The following is a 16,416-nucleotide window of genomic DNA, read 5'->3' on the forward strand; positions in this document are numbered from 1 at the left end:
TACACAGAGAAAATTCTTGCCCAGAGAACCTTTTTTATTCTGGCCAAAGGGAGAAATCAATATACATTGTATTGTCTCATAGACTTTACTAGGTTTACAAAAAAAAAAAAAGGCACTTTTTCTGTGTCAGTAGTTTACAGTGTATTCCCCTGTCCTAATTATATTCCTGATTCTTTGCCTAACCTGTCATGAATACAGCCAGTGCATTTCTTGAAATAAGGGAGTTAGTACCTTGGGCAATTTCCGTGAGGAATCCCAGACAGCAGAATTGGAGTGCTTTCCAGACAAAGTCTCCTTGGCCCTTTGCCACTTGTGAGTGGCCTCATCTTAACCTCCAGACATCATGTAAGTTTTTGAAAGACATCAAATGGCTGATGAGTTAATCACTACGAAGTTGTCTCCCAACATGAAGGATTTAGTTTAAAGTAGAGAAAGTGCAGAGAAAATTGTTACAGCAAGGTAAAAATGATGGCGAGTCCTTTTTCATGAATGTAACATGCAAACAGCTTGAAGTGTGAGGATAACATGGGTACTTTAAAAATTATTTGAAGTAAGGTTTTTAAATATTCAAATCTTAAAATTTGTAAAAGTCTGCATTTGCTTGTATCTTGATATCAAAAGAGCAGAACTTGATGCCAGCATCTGAATTACCATGGACCATTCAGAGAGGGAGCCAGGCTTGCTTACAGAAGTTACCTTGCTTGAGGACTGGACCGGTTGCCCAGCTCAGGGAAACCACACAAGAGTTTTGCACAGCCCTGCTCCTGGGAGCAATCATGTTATAGCCAAAGCTCTCAGCAGAACTGCTGCACCTCTTAAAGCAGAAAGATGTCCAAGAGTGTGAACAGACTTTTCCCTGGACCTAGCTCAGACTGTGGAAACATTTTCAGTTGCTATTAAAAAGCATCAAATTACAGACAACAATTTCAAAATCTTTAGGCAAGCAGGATAATTTGAGTTTAAAGAACTGCTTAACTGGAATTTCACCCAGTCGTGACTGCCTTTTAAGATCATTGGCAGCAAGTGCCCATGAACAGGTTTCATATATTAACTGAAGTAGAATAAATATGCCTTTTTTTCCAGCTGCTATTGCAAAAGCTGTGGAAATATCAGGAACAAATTGTTAGCCAGCCATGCCTTAATCGCAGTGCTACGGACGTGCTTTCAATTGGGCTGCTACAGGGTGTTGCCTCACGCCATTCTGGAGAGGTGACTTCTTAGCTCCTTGTGCTCTTGAGGTTTGATCTAAGCCGTGCTCTAATAATAGACTCTTACTAACTTCACCTGGGCTTGGATCCCATACTTAAAGTCTTGGTTAATTAAAAAAAAATTGTGACCAGAATGCCAGGATACAGCCAGAGATGTGTAGGAAACGCAACATAGCCCACATCAGAGAAAATATTGTAAGAACAGTGGTGTGCATGCCTGAATGGTTCGTTCCTGCATGGTAATTATGTGCTGTTTCACATTGTTGTTTTGTGGGGAAAACACATTCTTGAACGTCAGGAAATAAATTGGCAGTTTTAACGTGATTTCAAACACAGCGTTTTGACACGAACTGATTTATTTCAGTTACAGTTTTGCTTATTTAGCTAGCCGTGATTAAAACCAGTGTTGCCACAAATATAAAAATACAGAGATATGAATGCCAGATAGAAATAGAAATTGCTCCTACGGTTTATACCATTATAACACCTTTTGGCTGCAAATTTCTCGATTTGGGTTGGGAGGAGAGCAGGTACTGCCATTTGGGGTACAAGTAGTCATCACAATACAGTTGTCTCTGTTATCAAACAATGTTTTTTTAATTGGTATTAAAGATTAAGTCCTGTTCCTAATTATAATACCAGTGGGCAAAGCTCGACTGCAGATGTCCTCGTGCCTGAATTTCTGATCTGAAGAGCAAAGATGATGCTTTTTCAACTCTGCGCAGTTACTGGAAACTTTTCGGAGAGGAAATCCTGATTAGCGTGCTGCAAGACATAATAATTGTGGGGTACGTTTCTACTTGGCTGCCCATTCGGTCACTGCTCTCTGTCTCAAAAGCAGTGTCGAGAGGTGTGTTTTCTCATTCCCAGGCCTGCTCATACCTATCGAGACCTGCCAGGCGTGGGGTGCCTTTGTGAAACCTTATGTAATGAGGGCCTGATTCATAGCCCACTGCAATCCCAGGGAAAATCCCCAGTGGCATCATTGGGCTTTGGCACGTGACCAGAGTCTCGGTAACTTCCTTATTTCTCTCTTGTACTTAGAGGATATTCCTCAGCTATACCAAGGCAGATGAGACCACAAATCTTGTCCGCAACTATCTTGTATGAGTAATTTTTCCAAAAGTAAATAAATCATCCCTGTTTCCTCTTACCCACAGCACCTGGCAAACTGTTAACTGAAAAACTGAGAAAATGTTGTTTCATTTGTGAGCCAACTGAAATCGTTCTACAAATCTTTATTTTTAATTCCTTGTTAGAAAACAGAACCAACTGAAACTGGCTGGCAGAGAAAATGTGCCCTTTTTTTTTTTTTTTTCCCTTCTTCCCCCCCCCCCCCGGCTAGCTTAGTAATGTAACTGCCAGTTTCTGTTTTCGCCTCTGTAGAATTATATGGCTGTATTTGAAACTTTTGACAAATCAGTCTATTTTCATTCTCCCTCAGCCATAAATTCAATCCATATGTCTTTAAAACATCCTTTCATAGCTTTAACATGGAAAAGGAAGTGGCTTGGGCTCTGTATAGGAGGCTACAGTGTATTTAAAGCAAGCTCTTCTAGTTTGCATGCATCGCTTCTGTTAGCTCTTAAAGCCTCGACTTCCTAATTATTCAGGTTGCAGAGGGCATTGGCAGAGTTTTTTCCATTAACTAACAGTGATGTACAGTGAAGCAGCACAACAGGATAAATCATTCCCTTATCCTCAAAATGTCCAGGAAGTTTTTGATGCAGCCCTTGGCTTTACCACCAAGCAGGATGCAAAGAGGATGTGAAAAGGGTAGGAGAGATCAATTCAGCATAAAATTTCAAAAGAAAACATCAAGACAAAGAAACAAAGGTCTTGCACAATGCACTGCCATTCAGCTGGCAGGGTTTTGTTTGACAAGAATACAGAGCACCTATGTGACAGGAGGTCACTGCAATAGGAGTAAAGTATCTCCACATCTAAGGCTGAACCGGGGTCGGAAGGTGAGGGTGGGAAGGAAATACGGGTCTAAGCTGAAGTATATTGGTATGGCTGTGAATGGATCAAAGTTGAAAAATCAGGAATACAGGATGCAGCAGGGTAAAAGCGCAGGCAGTCGTGGCTATAAGCGTCTTCGTCTGAAATCATGGAAAATTTTGGGTCGGGGTGTGCTACTGCAATTGCGGGATAGATCCGTAATTAAAAATATGGTGGCAGCTGGACACAACTGAAAATATGGTAGCAGCAAGGGTACAGGAACACTGGCTGAGTGGACTGCAGAAGGCTTTCCCGAGTCCACCCGGAGTGTGGATGCAGTGTCACGCTGTGTTTCATCCGATCCACCCCAGGGTGCCAGCAGCGGAGGCAGGTCTGCTCGCCCACCCCGGCCTCCATCACACATCCATGCTCCCCACCTCACATCAGCTCTAGAGGTCACGTTCCCACTCTTCCCTCTGTGCCACAGAGCAATCATGTGGCCAAAGGATGACAAAATTCAGCTCGCTAATTTGAAGAGAAACGATTCAGCTGATGGATTTCTGGGAGGAAAGCAGCAGAGGCAATATTTTTTTGGATCTCTGTGTTACCCTGACTTCCATTGTGGTTGCAGATCTGCCATGCTCGACCAAAGATAACGGGTGAAAAAGATGATTGGGAGGAGGTGAATGACTGCCCCTTTTAGAGACCGCCTGCATCTTAATGTGAAACTGTATGTGAAGTTTTTTGTAGCATCCCCAGTCTTTGCTGCCATTCCCAGCCAATTCACCCAAATGGTCTCTAATTTGCTATCAATGCAAATGAGCTGTAGGGTTATGCACAAAGTAGGATGAGGTCCCAATAACAACTACGCAAAGCTGCTTGCAAATCCATTGTTCTATTCAGTTACCGTGCATTAATGCTCACGTGTGCAAGAAGATAAAATGGAAGGAGTGTGTGTGTGGTAAATGCGTTGTGTGCAATATAATCATCTTTCTAATCTCTCTAGTAGAGGGGTCATTTATAGAGATGAAAATCTAGTCAACCTCAGAACTTGTGGGAGTAGTCTGGCGTATCCAAAGGTTCACACATGTGGAAACCACCGTCTGCGCATTTGAAACTGCATGCAGGTTCAAAGAACTGGCATAGCCCATGGTTTTGTTTTCAGAGTTGCAAAGATTGCAGCTACCATTTACCTTGGATGGGCTTGAGGTTATCTTCCACACCTCTCAAAATCAAGCCTTTATATCTAGCAATCTGCATACAGCTGTTCAGAGCTAAGCTGTCTGTGCACAGCTGAGTTGTTGTATAAACAATATTAGAGACTTCACTAAAGCTTTTCATGTAGTTTTATCTCAACTGCAATTTGTTTCTAGTTTTTAAAGGCTGTAGAAACATCTAGCCTTATTCCCTAGAGCCTAGTTTCACTCTTTCAACCATTCCAATGGTATTTACAGCACTGTTTGATTTTATTTGAGCTATTCAAAAGACCTCAAGTCCCCCAAGAAAGGTGTGAACGTGTTCAAGCTCCCTATCGCTTCTATCGGTAGCGAGACTTGCTTTTCTGCTCCTGTAACTTCACTTGTAACAGGACTGTTCTTTGCTCTCATCCCCAGGTGTGCTGTCTCTGCCTGCCTACTTCAGCCCATACAACGATGGCTCTGTGTGCAGCGATGGACGGGCTGATGCTTACGCCCAGTTGGAACTCCGAACTTTAGAGCAGTCTTTGTTGGCAACTTGCGTTGGAAGCATCTCTGAACTGAGTAAGTTTCAGATGTAATCGAATGCGGTTTCTTTCAGTGAAGCAGGAGAGCCAGTCCCTCTGCTATTGAGGTCAGTGGGAGCGTTGCCATTGTTGACAGTGTGAGTAGTATTTGGCTAATGTTGTGTAAGATTTAATTGTCTCATGGGGCTGTTTATGAAAATCAGGTTGTTTCATTAGACTACTTTATATTTAATTCACCTTGGAGATGTACGAGATGTGGCTTTTCTAGCCTTTTCGTAGGTAGTGGTGTTAGTGCCAACAGAGGATGGATGCTTTTGCCTAGATGCCTCTGGAGGTTTTCTTGTACGTTTGTGGAACACAGCAGTGGCACCTCCCTCAGATGGCAAAGAGAGTTCTCTTTGTTAGTGTTTGTGCAGTGGAAATGTCAAGGGTGCAGGATATTCAAGGAAAAGCTTTTTGGTTACTTAAAAAGTGGAGGAAAAAAAATCTGAGAGCACTTTGGTAACAAAAACTTGTTTAAAACCTTCTTTTTTAATGCTAACCAAATGAAATGTTCCATTCCTAGACTACTCACAAAGCCCCTTTAAAGTAAACAAAAATGATTTGTGTTTTCCCGGTCTACTTTTCCCTTGCAACATTTCTGCTGGCATCGCTTTCTTAGTCTCCACCATCTGAATGCTAATGAATGTCAGGGCCAGCAAGGAGTTTGTGGGTTTCACCATTTATTTTGCAACCTGCCTTAATTTGAGGTTTTCAAATTCCTTTAACACACCTCTATTTATCCTGGAACACAAGAGAACATTTGTAGCATGGGCCTAAGGTTGAATACAGCTTCCTCTCTCTCTTCCTCTGTCCCTGCTTTGGCCAACTTGGTCATTACATCTAGTGAATAGACCTCCTGATACAGTTGCCTACATTTTTTTTTTTTTTTTAATGTTGCTGCACATTGCCAGAAAAATAAAGAGCGTGAGTGTGCAAAGGAGAAGGAACGTTATTCCGAGCTGAAAATTTGAATTCCAGATGCACTTCTGCTATAACTGCGCAGACTTCTGTGTTAGCACCAGTGCTAGAGGATTCATGATATTCTCGTGAAGCGTTTAGATCCTGGAGAGTCGGGAGCTACTGAAGTGGAAAGGCAGAGATATCAGAAGGTTTTTCTATTCTGAAGTGGGTCCCTAAACTGAATGTACTATGCGACAAATGAGGGGCATACATTTACATTGCAAATTGAGATTTTTAATACTCCATTGATCTGAACCACTAATAACGTTGTCGTGTTTAGACATACAGTAGCTTTGTAGGGGTTTCTCCCTAACTTGTGTAATACTAGAACTCCACGGGTTCAGCGGAGGTTGTTTGGCAAATTCAGTGTATTGCTGTTAGATATAAATAAACAAATAATAACTTCCTAAGAATTTCAGAGGGAGGTGTGACTAATTCATATGTGGCACGGCTAAGTCCAGGGCGCTTTCTCAGGAACCAGCTTTGCGATGGGGCGACTATTTCAGTTCCATCCTTTCCCAGTATTGTATCTGTAGGACACAATAGAGTAACGTTTCCTGTGAGAGTTTTAGGGGACTGTAAAACATAAAGCAACAGAGGATTCTCCCAAGGAAAAAATAGATCCTAGCTATGTATAGTAATCTATAGCAATCATTCAGCTCACTGGTATGGTAGTCACACTACTCAAAGATGTAGTGTCTGAAGCCTTTATTGCAAAGCTCTTACGAGTTTGTAATGCACCACAATAAAAGGAGAGTAAACAGGGTGTGCCCAAAGCAAGCTTATTACACAAAGACCAGCTTTATGTGACTGCATAGCTGCTGTCTTGGGGTCATTGCTCTGTCAACTTTTTAAAAATCTGCAGCCTTAAAATCCTTTCTGAGCAGAAACTGTGTAATACAGGTCGTCTTCTTCCAGGCCTCCTCAAGTCCACTAGTACTCTGACACAGAGGCAGGTTGGCTCGAGTTCAAAGACCGAGAGGACTGAGCAGCCTAGAAAGCTCCTGGATTGAGCTTCTTACAGGGCTCAGGGGCAAATTCTGGCAAGCTTGTGACAGTCAGCATGATAAAGATTGGCTTTTTAATAAGAGAGTCAGGTCTTGTTATTCTGGAGAAACCTGCAGCTAGAGTGAGAATGAGAGAAGCAGACCCTTAAAAGAAGGGATTTCTATATTGAACATAACATCATTAATTTGTCACAAGTGCCTGGGTGGGAGGGTAGAACACCGTAATCCAGTTGAAAGAAATGGGAACGATCTCATAAAACAGTGATGCCAGCAGTGAGAGTAAAGTATTTGTACTGGTGTTACTGGCTTTGCCTTGTGAAAGCTATGCTCTGAGGTTGGGCAGTGGACAATTTACAAAGATACCGCTAGTTTTTGTAGGCAGGCAAGAAACTGGTATATGTGGTTGGAAAGAGGAGAAAACCAGCATTAAAACAGGATAGAAAAATCACTGTAAATCTGCTGTTCTGAATGTGTGGTGACTGAGAGAACTTTCATTCTGTATTTTCTAACTAAAACTTGTCATTTGAAAGGCAGTTAAATTTCCCATACAACAACCTGCAAAGTGGCAGCTTGAGGACAGCTTACGCCTTTGTGGAGGAAGAAGATTACGTGCACACACAAGACATTTCTCTTAGCTGCGAGAGATTTTATTTAGCTCAAGAAGTGTACTTAAGAGGACTGTGGATGAATAATAAAGAGATGCTTTTGCATGCTTTCTCTTTGTGCAGGTGATTTGGTATCACGAGCAATGCACCACATGCAGTGCTTGAACACCATCCGCCCAGGAATGAGCCCCATTCGGCAAACCCGGCAGCAGCAACCCATCTCCTGGTCCCCTGATGCTCTCCACACCCTCTACTACTTCCTACGCTGTCCTCAGATGGAGTCCATGGAGAATCCCAACCTTGACCCTCCTAGAATGACCCTGAACAATGAACGGTACGTAGGTTGGTCAACTGTTAGTAGTCAGGGAGTTAGGCTAAGGAGGTCTCCTTTTGTAGACTAACCGCGTGTGCACGGGCAGCTCAGGCAGCTTTGTGGGATGCTACCTATCAGGCATCAGTTATTCCTGCAGTCAGGCCAGATTATGTTGTCAGCTTTGCCAAGTTTATGAAGCCTTGGAATTGGAACTGGAAAGTGAGCTGTTTTTTCATGCAGTCTTTCCAAGCGAGGCACATACTGTGTGCTGCCAGCAGGGCTTGTCTAGAGATGCTGCCAAAAGTACGTGTGGTTGCCTAAAGCAGTAAAGACCTTACCAAAGAAAATGTTACCTTCTGAATAGCACCAATTAACAATTGTCATCGTTCTCGGGAAAAGCAATGTAGTTTGCTGTGGAGAGGTTTGAAGGGATTTATGAACATCCTTCTTAAGGATTACTTCAGTTGGTGCTGTGTGTCTGGTATAGAAAAAAATTTATATAGGAAGCCAATAACGAAACAGAAAATGCAGTGGGTCTCCCTACCTTCTGCCAGCACCATAACTGACTCTGAAAGCAGGCCCATTATTAGAGTGGTCAGAAATTTTCCAGGGGATGTTTTTTCTGTTAGAAAGCTCCCTGGTTTCCTTCCTGCCCAGCTCCTTGGCAGTCTGCCTGGCAGGCTGGTGGCAGCGGCGAGCCGAGGAGCCTGAGGAGCCCTGGCCACAAGTTGAGTTCCTTGACAGGTCAGGCAGCTCCTGCTCTCCAGCTCCTCAGCTGAAAGGCTGCCTTGCAGTTGCATCCTGCAGGGAGACCCAGGTGCCTCTGGACTTGGTAGGTTTCCCTAGTTCAAAGTGCATATCTGATTGTGTATTTATTTCAGAAATCTTACCTCAATGGGAGATTGTGGCTTCTGATTAACTCTACCCAGTATTTATGCTAGCTTACTCTTTGGATGTCTTTTAGCCTGCTGGACATCAGGCCGATGGCTCTATCCTTGCCCTTCCCAAAAGCAGCCTGTGGTTGGGAAGTTTCATAGCCCAGTGAGGTGTGGAAGCCTGGGGAGGGAGGCCACATTCACAAAATAAAAAAGCAAGGCGCTTGTTGGACAGGCAAGCAGGGAAAGGAGAACATCTCTGCAGCTTTGTAAATAACGCTGTTTCTTCTTCCCACCTTGGGCTTTCCTGTACTCAGCCCCAGCTTCTAAAGTTGATACGAAATCACGGTAACATACAAATAAATAATTCTTTGAATTCATTCTAAAAACCTACAAAAGTTAGCCCTCTCTCTCTTCTTCCTATCCTTTTCTGCACATGTGGGGATTACAGTGCTCTTTCCTCTGCTCCATGCTGGATAGCCTGTTGGGTTTTTTTTTATTGAGATGCTTCCTAATTGCTCTCAGACTGCACTGTCTTCAGTCTGTGCATTTCTGATGCTGCAAGTCAACCCCGTCTCATGCAGATGTACACTGGCCTGCACCAAGCCTGCTGGCTGATTTCAGCAGCCCTAAAGGCTTCTTGTAGCTGCAATCCACCACCATTGGAGCTGTGGCGGATGGCTTCATGGCCAGAGCCTAGCTGGTCAGGAGTAAGAAGACCTCTGAGAATAACAGTAGATTGAACTGTCTCCTTTTAAGGCTCTAATTTTCAGGCCAGGGTGTAGAAAAACATACTGGGCAGAAGTGGCTAGTGGTCTAATTTCAGTCTTGGTAAGTTAATTTAGGTTAAGGGAGACTTCATATAAGGAGAAAAATATAAAGTTGACACTCTTAAGCTACCTTGTTCTGCTACAATATTTTGCATGTGGCTGGTCTGCGTAGATACATCCACTGGTCTCTTGTTTTCATTCTCTTGGTTGCTGAACTATCTTTCTGTACTTTATTGTAGTTTGTACTAGACCAACTTCTTTGAGGTCTCAGTCTGGCAGGAGCTCAACTATTTTACAAAGTAAAAAAGATTGTCTTTCTGTTTGTCTGACCCTGCCCTAAATCCTTTCAAAAAGAACAATCTGTGAGCAGAACTCAATCATCAGAGAGAGGGAACTGCTGTACACGTGTGAAGAACCAAGAGGAATTAATTGAAGTTGAATAAAATAGGAATAAGAAGAGGCATGGCTGCACTACTCAGAGCCCATTGGTAGCTCTGTTTTGTGGGCTCACTAATCTTAGTCAAATGCCCTACCTAGTGCAAGGTTGTTTATTTTGCATTTCATGTTTGCACGCTGTGCAAAAAATGAGTTTTCATGAGGCCAGATTCTGTAAAGTTGTATCACTAGTTCCCACAGTTGTACAGCTGAAGCTGCTAAACAGCTTGTATCAGAAATGTAGATTAAGCTTTCTATTTTGTGTTGTGTTCTTTTCAGTACTCTCAGTATAATGATGTTACTGCAGCTACTTGTTTTGTACACTGAGGATAATAAATGAGTTAAATCAGGAGAGCAGTTATTGCTCCAATTGCTCCCAAACAATGCTCTTCACATGGTTCACCGGAGTTTTTTTGGAATGCAGGCTGCAACTCTATTCTATTTTAAAATCCGCACTAGATCCTATAACAGCTGGTGTAAGGGAAATTTCTGCCATTTTTTTCTGACCAGTACTTAGCTGTAAAGGAAATTAAAGAGGATATATTAAAATGGAGCAAAACTTGACATTGGGGGTGGGGCTGGGGTGCGGAACCAGAACCTGAGGACTATCAGGTTAAACAATTGGCTTTGAAAAGTTTGTGAAACCTGGAAATGCAATTAATACTGCCTGGTATACCAGAAATGAACATCCAACCCTACCCTTCATTTGTTCCAAGATGTATTTGTATGTGTCTTACTGTATTCATCTCTGTGCATATTATTTAGCATAGCCAGTGGAATAAATATTGCTAGCAGCACTTTATACAGGAGATAGTCCACTCTTCCCTAGCTTGAGAGGAGAGATGATTGAGGCTGCGTGTGAGATGCTAGTCTCGTGGCATGATAGATGAGGGCACTGATTCACCTAATGTGACTTGGCAAAGCTGTGCAGCCCAGTTCTTTTATTCTTTCCTGAACTGTGCTAAATCAGCTGCAAACTCTGCATTGCTATTTTGTGCATTATGCACTCTCTCTCTCTCTGGAATATACTTGTTACATGCACTGCAATCCCAGTTTGTTTTCTACTGAAAAAAATCTCTGTCACAAACAAGGACAATAATGCTGACCTATTCTGCATTTGCTTGTGCTTCAGCTTCTAGGATCCTGTATAAATCTATCAGTATTGAATACCAATCTGAAATTTAGCAGAGAGGGATGGCTGTTAGAGCTGCTGACTTGGTAAAACCTGATCTTGGGAAGATCTGCGAGCCAGGTTGATTCAGTGGAAGGAACTGCGGTTGTTCAGTACATCTAGCGATCTGACAACCTACTCTCTGTCTTGCTTGGCTTTCTGTTATCTGTGAGCTTTCTGTGTGTCACACTGTGATGCAAAGTGCTGTGAAAATCATAACGCTGTAGGGTCTGGAAGGTCTTTACTTCAACGTGAAGGCAAGCATAGAATTCAAGTTCTGAAACCATGCCTAATGGAGGGTGTCATATGCCATAACGGGCTTTTAAAAACCTAGCTGAGCTCCTGAATGTGTCCTGCAGCAAACTGTATGAGGTATGAAAACATACACGCTTGCAGTGAGGTACGCAAGGCACCCCAATGAACAGAGCCAGTTTAAACTCCTATAAGCTATGTGCCTTATCCATGCTAAACACCTTGGCAACTAAAGAACTGGGGTGGGTAAACTGTAGAGTCCTGCAGGAATGGGGTGGACATCGTAGTCTCTCTAGAGCTTGGCAGATAGAGGAGCCTTCTGTTTTGGCCTCCAGCATGTAAATGATTTGGGATACCAATAGATTGAAACTCTGGGAGGTTTGTGGACTGGTTCTGTCTGGTTCCGGTATTTACCTCCAGGTGAAGGCATTGAAGCAGAAGAAGGAGAGGAGGCAGAATTAAGAGAGAAAGCACCCAGGTATCTTAAGCAAAATATTTGAAATATTTCCGCAATGAATGCAGCTGCTTGCCATATGACCAAGCCATGAGCCACTTGGAACCCCAAAAGGAGTTTATTTGTTGCACAGAGAGTAAACCATCTGCTGTTTGGTGTCAAATAGGCCACCTGAGGAGGTGTTTTGCAAATACAGAGTGCCACTTGTGCAATACTTTGGCAAACGAATTAGACCCTGAGGTGAGAACAAGCTGCTTTACTCAGTAACGATACACCTGACTGCCTGAAGGCTAAGAGCTTGTCTGTGTCATCAGAGAGCACATCTGTCTGCATTGCTGCAAAAAAAGTGTCTCTGCAGGGCAATAAGATTTTTTGAGTTTCTTAGAGATCATATTGCGTTGGAGGTCAGACAATGTGTTTTTGGACCATGAAGAGTGAGTGGACGCGTGGCATTCCCTCCCTCTCTGCTCTGTTTCTGCTCTGGGTTTTTTCCCATTACTTATATCAGGCTGGCTGAGCTTGGGAGCACTCTGCAGTGTGAGATCATGTCCCAGAGCAGCAGAGCATGTTTGCTGGGATTGTTTGGGATACTGTGACTTGAGAAGGGCCATCCAAAGGTAAACAAAGTTTCTTTCTCCCTTCTTCACTTTTTCCCAAGTGGAATATAAAGCTTTTGCCTTATTTTTAATGGTGTGTCAAGGCAAGAATGCTCTCTCAGTGATACTTATCTTAAGGAGTATTTGTCTGCTCCCTGTAGAGCACAAATTGAGGTCAATATTATAGTCTTACTTTACAGCTGGGTGGACTAGTCTACCCTAGGTTAATTAACTTGGCCAGGATACTGGCCCAGCCTTAAAGCTAGGAATAGACACCATTGACTGCCCTCACGCTATCTCTTTTTGGTTATTATGTGTGTACAGCATTTATTGTAGGAAAGTTAGCATGATCTAATACCTAAGAATAAGCAAAAAAGTTGGATCCTGCTTCCTTGTGTAGCTGATTATCTGTGTGTCTTTGGTAGGCTGAGCTTCTTCCTCTGCCAGCTACCCTATTTAAAAAACTATAAATTGTGTTTGCATATCGTTGATACTGTTGGTCTGTAGAATGTTCTAAAAGTAATTCTGGGCTTGTCCAACAGGGCCTGTGGATCCGGCCATGTCAGACCTTTCTGAGCTATCCATGTTGCAGACATGCCAAGTTTTACATGTTGTCTGAGTTTGCTGGTGCATTATTTTATTCCAAATGTCAGTGAGTATAAAACAATTTACATCAGCAGAAGCACACAGACTGTACCCATCTGACTCTGTCGGTGAAAATCCAGTAAAACTCTAGTGACATTCCAGAGCTGATGCAGGATTTGTCAGCTGCCAACAGTAAAATTTGGGGCTTGCCAATTTGATGGAAATTCACAGCTCTTCAGCTGGAAAAGCTGTGGACACTGTAAGAAGCCAACTACAATCACACAGGGGGCCACCTCGTAAGAAAAGAGAAAGCTTCATTCTGTTTTCCATGTGTAGGCGTCTAGAATGCTTGCTTCAGATTTGCTACCTTTCTTGAGGAGTCTGTTTTGTGATATGATTGTAAACAAACCTGGGCTCACGCAGTTTCTCCCTTGTCTCATGAAATCCTTCAGAAGGGTTGCTGCTCATTCTGCTTTCAGCTGGATGGCTGCTTTTATCTGCAGGGTTCAAAAGTGACCTAAAATATTTTCTGCTTCCAACAGGACTCCTCCCATTGCATCTGTTACCTCACATGATCCAGGGCCCATGGATAAGCATGCAAACCATATTTTTCAATAGGGTCGAGCAGGAGAAATGGACTAGTGCCTACTCTCCTGTGCCACATTAGCTGGGCAGTAGGAGGAAGGAGCTGAGCTATCTACTTGGGTTTTCTCTCTGCGGAGTATTTCCAGCAATGCCTGCTCTGAAACATTATTTATTGGGAAAGGATGAAAAATGCATCTGATGCTGCCAGAAGAAAAGATTGTAGCCCTTTCATGCTATTTTTGAGTGCTATTTGCTCAAATGCTATATTCTTCCAAAATTTGAGCTATTGATTTAAATCGTCATTGGCTAGAACACTTGATACTTTTTGTCTTGCGGCGTATAATCCAAATTTACTCTGGCTAGCATGGAAACCAGAGATGGGTCTAAATTAATAGTTCCTGATACAGCGTCAAAATCCTGTCCAAGCACCCCTTGATTCAAGGGCGATCAAGTTTGCATCTCAGCCTATTATGCTCTTAGATTCAAATAATCATGCTCAGACCAGACTGAGTAGACCAGTGGCCTTATGACCTTATTATATCTTTCATACTTTGTAAAATTCAGTCTGTCCTCAGATACATCAGAGACATGCCATTGACTTCGTAGACAAGGCACTTCAGGACATGGTTTAGTGGGCATGGTGGTGTTGGGTTGACAGTTGGACTCGATGATCTTAAAGGTCTTTTCCAATCTAAGCGATTCTATGATTCTACTGAGAGAAAGATAATCTCCCAGTTGTTTGTGCATCTGCTTTCCTACAGTGCTACTTTCAAGAGGCTTCTGGCGCAGTTTCCCTGTCAAGAGTCTTGCAGTGGTTGATGCAAATAAAGAGCCCCTGTGCTGTGGCTATTTCTAAATCCCCAGTGACCATCTGATGAATGGTCATCACATTTTCTAAATTTCACGTCTTGAAAAAGCATTACTTTGATCTTACGTAGTACCTTTTTACTTGATGATCTCTAGGTGCATCGTTAGAAGTAATTAAAGCCTTCAGCCCTTTCCCTCACGGTTAGCTGCTTTCTTCCCCTGTATTCAGAAAACACCTGGCGCAACTAAATGTTCGTTCTGAAATTGCTTGAGACAGGAGTGATTTGGCCACATGGATCAAATTTATACAATGATATCAATTCATATTAAAGAGAATACTAACATCCTAGTTATTAATGTGAATGGTCTCCAGAAAGTCTTGCTCTGTGTTGCATGGGCATCCAACTGGCAGAAAAGGAAGGAAAATCAGGAATAACCTGCAGAGCCTGCTGCTGAGTCCTGTGTTTGCTTGAGCTGCACCCTCAACACCACTGAGAAGTATCGCTGCTTTCAGAGCTGGTTAAGGATTTTCAAGACAAATCTTTTCTCCAGATGGATGTTTCCAGACTCTCGCTGATCTGTCATGAGGCTTTTTTCCCCCCTCTACTCTTTTTAACTGCAGGTTTATGGAATTTTATTGAGTGCAATAGCTACATCATTGTCTGTCTTTTAGATTTATCTGTGTCCTAGCCTTTCCTATTTCAAATTTAATATATTTATGTCTGAATTCTTTTATTTTACAGCCATGTCCCATTGTTACCATGCCACATCAGGAACAGAACTTGATACAGTTAGTTCAATGGGCTGTGTCTTTGAAAAGGTCTGCAATAAAACAAGTTCTGGGATCTCTCGTCTGAGAGATCTTAGTATTTTTCTATTCTGTCTGCAGCTGCCTCACCAGTCAAGAATAGGTATATACGAATAATAAAAGTAGACCCTGATTAATTTGCCTCGAGACAGAATAATGCTGTAATCATACATTCATGTTTAACAGTACTTAAATCCACTCAGTATCCCTGAAGTCAACGGGGTGATTACAGAAAGGTATGTCAGTGAGCATATTACAGTCCCACCCCCATGCAATAGTCCCATTGATTTGTATTTTTTTTTTCCCCAGAGCTATTTTGGTATAAATATACTGATTAAATATAGGGAAGCAGAAGGAAGCCTTACATTGAGCTGTGCCATTATGGCATTGCTTGTTCAGAGTGGGCATAAAAATGTGCCCCTCTTTGTTTTAAAGAAAAAAAAAAAGCTATTTGCTATTGATGAAAGATTAGTTTGGTAGATTTATTAGAAGAATAAGAAGGCTATAAACAGTTAAGAACAGCTTCCTTCACCAACACTAAGGAGAGAAGCTGTTACCATGTATTTTTGCCGGTTTCAGACTTGGACCGGTTAATGTCAGACTTGCAATTTTGAGTTACTCATGCAGGAGGAAGATGGAGTGAATGGCCCTATTTCAGAGGCCAGTGAGCTACAATCAACTTGTATCTATTGACTAAAATTAACTGTTCATTGGCAGTGCTGTTCCTGACCTTAGGCAGGATTATGTATTTGTTGAGCCCATACTGAATAGTTGCAATATACTGAATATCTTCCACAGTTTTGAGAATTGAGAACGTGTATCATTTAACAGGAGTAGTCAGTAGCTTTATCACACTTGTGGCGAGCAACTTTCACCTTCCTGCTCTTTATGGTGACATCTCAGTAGATGTTACAGCAGTAAACATCTAGCCAGAAAAAAACCAGGAACACTTAGAAGCTACTGACTTTTTAACAGGGTCAGAGCCTGTGCTGGTGGGACTCCTTCTACATATGTGCTCCTGGTATCCTAACTGAAAGACTGAAGAGAGATCCAGGATGAAATGTTTATGTTTGTTACTCTGTGAGTGTGTCCATGCATGCTCTGAGAACCATAGCATTGGATATGTGAAGTGAATTAAAACCAAGTCAGGTTCAAGTCAATAGGTGACAGACAGTAGTTATGTTTGGGGTCCTGGTAATATTCCTGCCTTTGCCTGGCATCATCTATTGACGTATTTTTAAGTTGTAATTTTTTTAATTGTTCATTTCTTTATAGTTCA

General features: G+C 42.3%; 1 protein-coding gene across 1 annotated transcript in view; it reads left to right on the top strand.

Moving 5' to 3' along the window:
* The window catches only part of ABTB2 (ankyrin repeat and BTB (POZ) domain containing 2), a 133,472-nt gene that overhangs the window by 79,442 nt on the left and 37,614 nt on the right, over nt 1-16,416 (top strand). Inside the window, exons 2-3 of the mRNA XM_010563658.1 lie at nt 4,763-4,909; nt 7,610-7,820. Coding sequence (XP_010561960.1) covers nt 4,763-4,909; nt 7,610-7,820 — 358 coding nt within the window. The remainder of the gene's footprint in view (nt 1-4,762; nt 4,910-7,609; nt 7,821-16,416) is intronic.

Source organism: Haliaeetus leucocephalus, unplaced genomic scaffold, assembly GCF_000737465.1.
Source record: "Haliaeetus leucocephalus isolate CR32 unplaced genomic scaffold, Haliaeetus_leucocephalus-4.0 Scaffold173, whole genome shotgun sequence".
Classification (NCBI taxonomy): domain Eukaryota; kingdom Metazoa; phylum Chordata; class Aves; order Accipitriformes; family Accipitridae; genus Haliaeetus; species Haliaeetus leucocephalus.